The following is a 4103-nucleotide window of genomic DNA, read 5'->3' as shown; positions in this document are numbered from 1 at the left end:
CCATCCATTGCCAGATATCCTGCTGAAATGCTGATAGTTTGATACAGGGAGTTCCCACACTACCAGTCCAAACTGCGTGATTAAAATCTGCTTTCTAAAAGGTCACCGAAGGCAGAGGTCATTGAATTTATCACCGGCCAGTGCTATTTTTTGGCTCAGACTCCCTGTATCAGCAATGAAGGTTGTACAGGACCAGCTATTTAAAGTTACTGAGATGTCTAGCTTCCACTGATGTCGAGCATGATTCTTGTTTCTTGTCTGACTTTTGGTTGATCTCAGAAAATGAGTATTATCCGCAGCTCCTATTTAGGCAGTCAAAGAAAGCCATCAAGGCCCTGATGGCAGCTGCAGTGGATGCAGTATATTGGGAAATCTGACCTCTGTGTTTATGTATCTAAATGAGAATCAAGCTCTTCTGAAAAATCTGGTAATGTCGAAGTGACGCAGATGGTGGGAAGGAACTTGGTATCTAAGTTGAAGCACAGATGATAAAATTAGCCCTTAATGTTTAAATGAAATAGCAAATACAGTTCAAAACCATGCTATTTTCAGTGTAAATGACTTCATTTTTATATGAGTTTAAAAGAAAAGAAAAAATACACCACCAACAATGAACCTCACTCCTTGGAAATGAGACTGAAAAAATCAAGCATTTCCAGAGAAAAGATTTCTGTATGGACCATTGATCTACTAACTACTGTGCTCCAGAGCACTGTTTGACAAGCCTGTGGTAAGGAGCTGCCCTGTTTCATCCTCCGTTTAGTTTCTGGTCTTCGCTGCCCTATTACATCCTCTGTTTAATTTCTGGTCTTCCCTTCAACTCCGCTATTTCTTCTTTCAGGACCAAGCAATGATGAAGACTATGTCCGGTGGGAACTGCACCTTGAATGTGCCAGCTAAGAACTCATACCGCATGGTAGTGCTGGGAGCCTCCAGGGTGGGGAAAAGCTCCATTGTCTCACGCTTTCTCAATGGCCGGTTTGAGGACCAGTATACTCCCACCATTGAGGATTTCCATCGCAAGGTCTACAACATTCGGGGAGACATGTATCAGCTGGATATCCTGGACACCTCTGGGAATCATCCTTTCCCTGCTATGAGAAGGCTTTCCATCCTGACAGGTGAGAAGAAAGTGGGGAAAGTTTGCAGATGAGGAACAGTGGGTGAAAAATCATGAGGATAGACATTACCTTGAAAAACTGCAGCTTGGACATGAGTCTTTCCTGGGAGGTAGCTAAAAGGACTGCTTGATTTTGCTGCAAGATGCGCTTCTCTAGAGAGGTATTTCCTGGATGGGATATTCCAGGCACTATAGAGAGTGCCTTAGCCACAGAAGAGAAGTCCATTGCGTGAAGGTCTGAAATTGAGATTTCCCCCAAGTTTATTTCCCTTCTACCATCCCTTTCTGCTCCATATCTTTTTATTGTAGTAAAAAAAAAAAAATAAATGGCTGAATAAAATCTTGTGGGCATAAAAAGCAGCAAAGGACAAAATAAGCATGTTGTCACAACACATAAGCAGTGAAAAACAAATGTAAAATGCCCAGAAAAGGATCCTAACAAAAAAAAAAAAAGATCTCAAAGATTTTTTTTTTCCTAAAATTTCCAGTCTGATTCCTTGATTTGATATTCCAGTAAAAGGGTAGCTCTAGTTTTACTCTTTCTCCTTAATCTGTGATTAATCAAATGTATTAAAGGGAAAAAAGGGAAAATCATGGGCATTTTGAATGTTCTTATTGTCAAGCAGTTCCTGTTGTGATGAGCTAAGATGTATTCTTTAATTGTGAAAGTGACAGTGGAGATATATTCAGCCACAGGAAAAACAAACCCACTTTCTGGATTTGCTGTCTACCCTTCTAGCTAGCCAGAGAAACATGATGTTAGCATCTGACTAGGCTAGTGTCCACATCCAGTGAGGTCCTAGGGCCAGTTTCTGGGATGCAGATGTGAGCTTTTGTCCATGAAAGCTCTCTTAGCATGTTCCACATGAATGTCATTCAAAAGGCAATGATTTACATTATATTTGCAAAAGGAATTGTAAGTCAGGAAATGTCAAAAAGGAAATGCCAGGGGATCTGTGTAATTAATGTATTTCTTTTTTTTTCCATGATCTGTTTCTCTGGAGCAAATGAAATGACAGCAGGGCACTGCACATTAGAAAACCTCTCATTCCTGACTTAGGTGTTCAGGACTGCCTAAGTGTAAATCTTCAGTTCAGGTGTTGCTTCATGTATTGTACAATCAAAAGGGCAAGGCTGAGTGGCTATTAACTCTCTACTCATCCTGGTGTCAGAATAGGCTGTATTTTATGCAGAGATACAGATAAAAGGAAGAAAGAAAAGCAGCGCAGTAGAGCTGAGATAGAAACATGTTTACAAAAAAGATTAAAATGGGAAATAAATTGCAAGTCCAGCGTGAGGTAGGAACATAATCAGATATGGCTGAAGTAACGTCATCGCCGAAAGTCTTTTCCATAGTACTACAGGAAGGTGTGAGGAGTTGAATTAGGAGAACTGGAATTAAAGTACAGCTGAGTGAATAGATTCAAAAGGACTAAACAAAAAATATGGGGAGGAGATGACAAAGAAACCTACTGCTTTTTTAAAATTAGCTCCTTACATGTGCTGCAAGCAACAAGCCTTTACAGTATCTTTTTGTAATTGCAGGGGATGTTTTCATCCTGGTATTCAGCCTGGACAACAGAGAATCCTTTGATGAGGTCAAGAGGCTCCAGAAACAGATCCTTGAGGTCAAATCCTGCCTGAAGAACAAGACCAAGGAATCAGCTGACCTCCCCATGGTGATCTGTGGCAACAAAAGTGACCACAGTGAAATCTTACGCAAGGTACGTTCAGATGAAGGGGAGAACCTTGTCTCCAGCGATGAAAACTGTGCTTATTTCGAAGTTTCAGCAAAGAAGAACACTAATGTGGATGAGATGTTCTATGTCCTCTTCAGCATGGCCAAGCTACCTCATGAGATGAGCCCTTCCCTCCACAGGAAAATCTCTATCCAGTATGGTGACCCCTTCCAATCAAAACCCTTTCGCATGCGCAGAGTCAAGGACATGGATGCCTATGGTATGATCTCTCCCTTCGCTCGCCGGCCAAGCGTCAACAGTGACCTGAAGTATATCAAATCGAAAGTTCTCAGGGAAGGTCAGTCCAGGGAGAGGGAGAAATGCACAATCCAGTGAAGGGGGCTTGCACTTCTGTCTGAAGTCATCATTCACATGCAGTGCCTTAAAGAAAAATGATCTGTGGAAGCACAGAATGGGCTTATGGGGTTCAAGAGAACCCAACATGGAGAAAGGATAACTTCCTGTGAATTCTGCTGAGTCATGAATGTAAATAACATCGTTCTTGTAAATGACTGGGAAAAATCACAGGCCTGAAATATGAGTCCATTCCTCTGTCCGTAATGTAGTTCCTCTTCATTCCCTGTTTTGTTTAAAGAATAGACCTGAGAAGTATAGACATTTGAACTCCATCCTTAGAAAGAAAGTAGGAAAAAAATGCACAGAAGGCATTAACAGTTATCCAGCATGCAGCTCTTGCTAAGAGAGAGGAGGTTATAGGGGTGTATGTGTGTGCATATCCCTGTGTGCCTGTATGTATGTGTGCATGCATGTGTGGAGCACTCCTTTAAAAAAATGGGACTATCATTTCAAAGGGCAGCAGTCTTAACTGAGGTTTCCCAGATTGGGAGTGGACTCTATATACGGATGCACGACTAACTGATTTCTGAGAAGACCTGCATTAAGAAGATCTTGATTTTGTGTTTGCTGGGACAGTTATCATTTGATGTTGATATGAATGTTGTCTTGTATTACAGATTTTGTTTGCTTTGTTGTTTTGGTTTTTTTTTATTGTCTTGGGGTGGGTTCTTAGCAAAATCAGATGTCAAGTGTGTTTGACATCAAAACAGTGTCTACTTTCTAGCAGTGAAAGGTCATCTGTAAAATCAATGTATGTGCATTGATTGAAAGTGAAATTGTTCTGCAAAAAGCCAATACATTTGACTGCTTTGCAAGCCTGGTGTGATATTGTTTCTCAAAGCCACACTGACTTTGAATAATGTAGTATAAATGCCACCTTTTGCCTT

General features: G+C 40.9%; 1 protein-coding gene across 1 annotated transcript; it reads left to right on the top strand.

The window, feature by feature from the left end:
• Nucleotides 1-850: 850 nt before the first annotated feature.
• On the top strand, nt 851-3195 carry RASD2 (RASD family member 2; the record flags this gene model as incomplete). The annotated part of the gene is made up of 2 exons (XM_080634694.1): nt 851-1121; nt 2666-3195. 2 exons carry the CDS (start codon nt 851-853, stop codon nt 3193-3195), a joined length of 801 nt encoding a protein of 266 aa, XP_080490820.1.
• Nucleotides 3196-4103: the final 908 nt, after the last annotated feature.

This window comes from Psittacula echo (assembly GCF_963264785.1).
Source record: "Psittacula echo genome assembly, chromosome: 1".
In the NCBI taxonomy this organism is placed as follows: domain Eukaryota; kingdom Metazoa; phylum Chordata; class Aves; order Psittaciformes; family Psittacidae; genus Psittacula; species Psittacula echo.
This window is presented reverse-complemented; position numbering and strand designations above follow the sequence as displayed.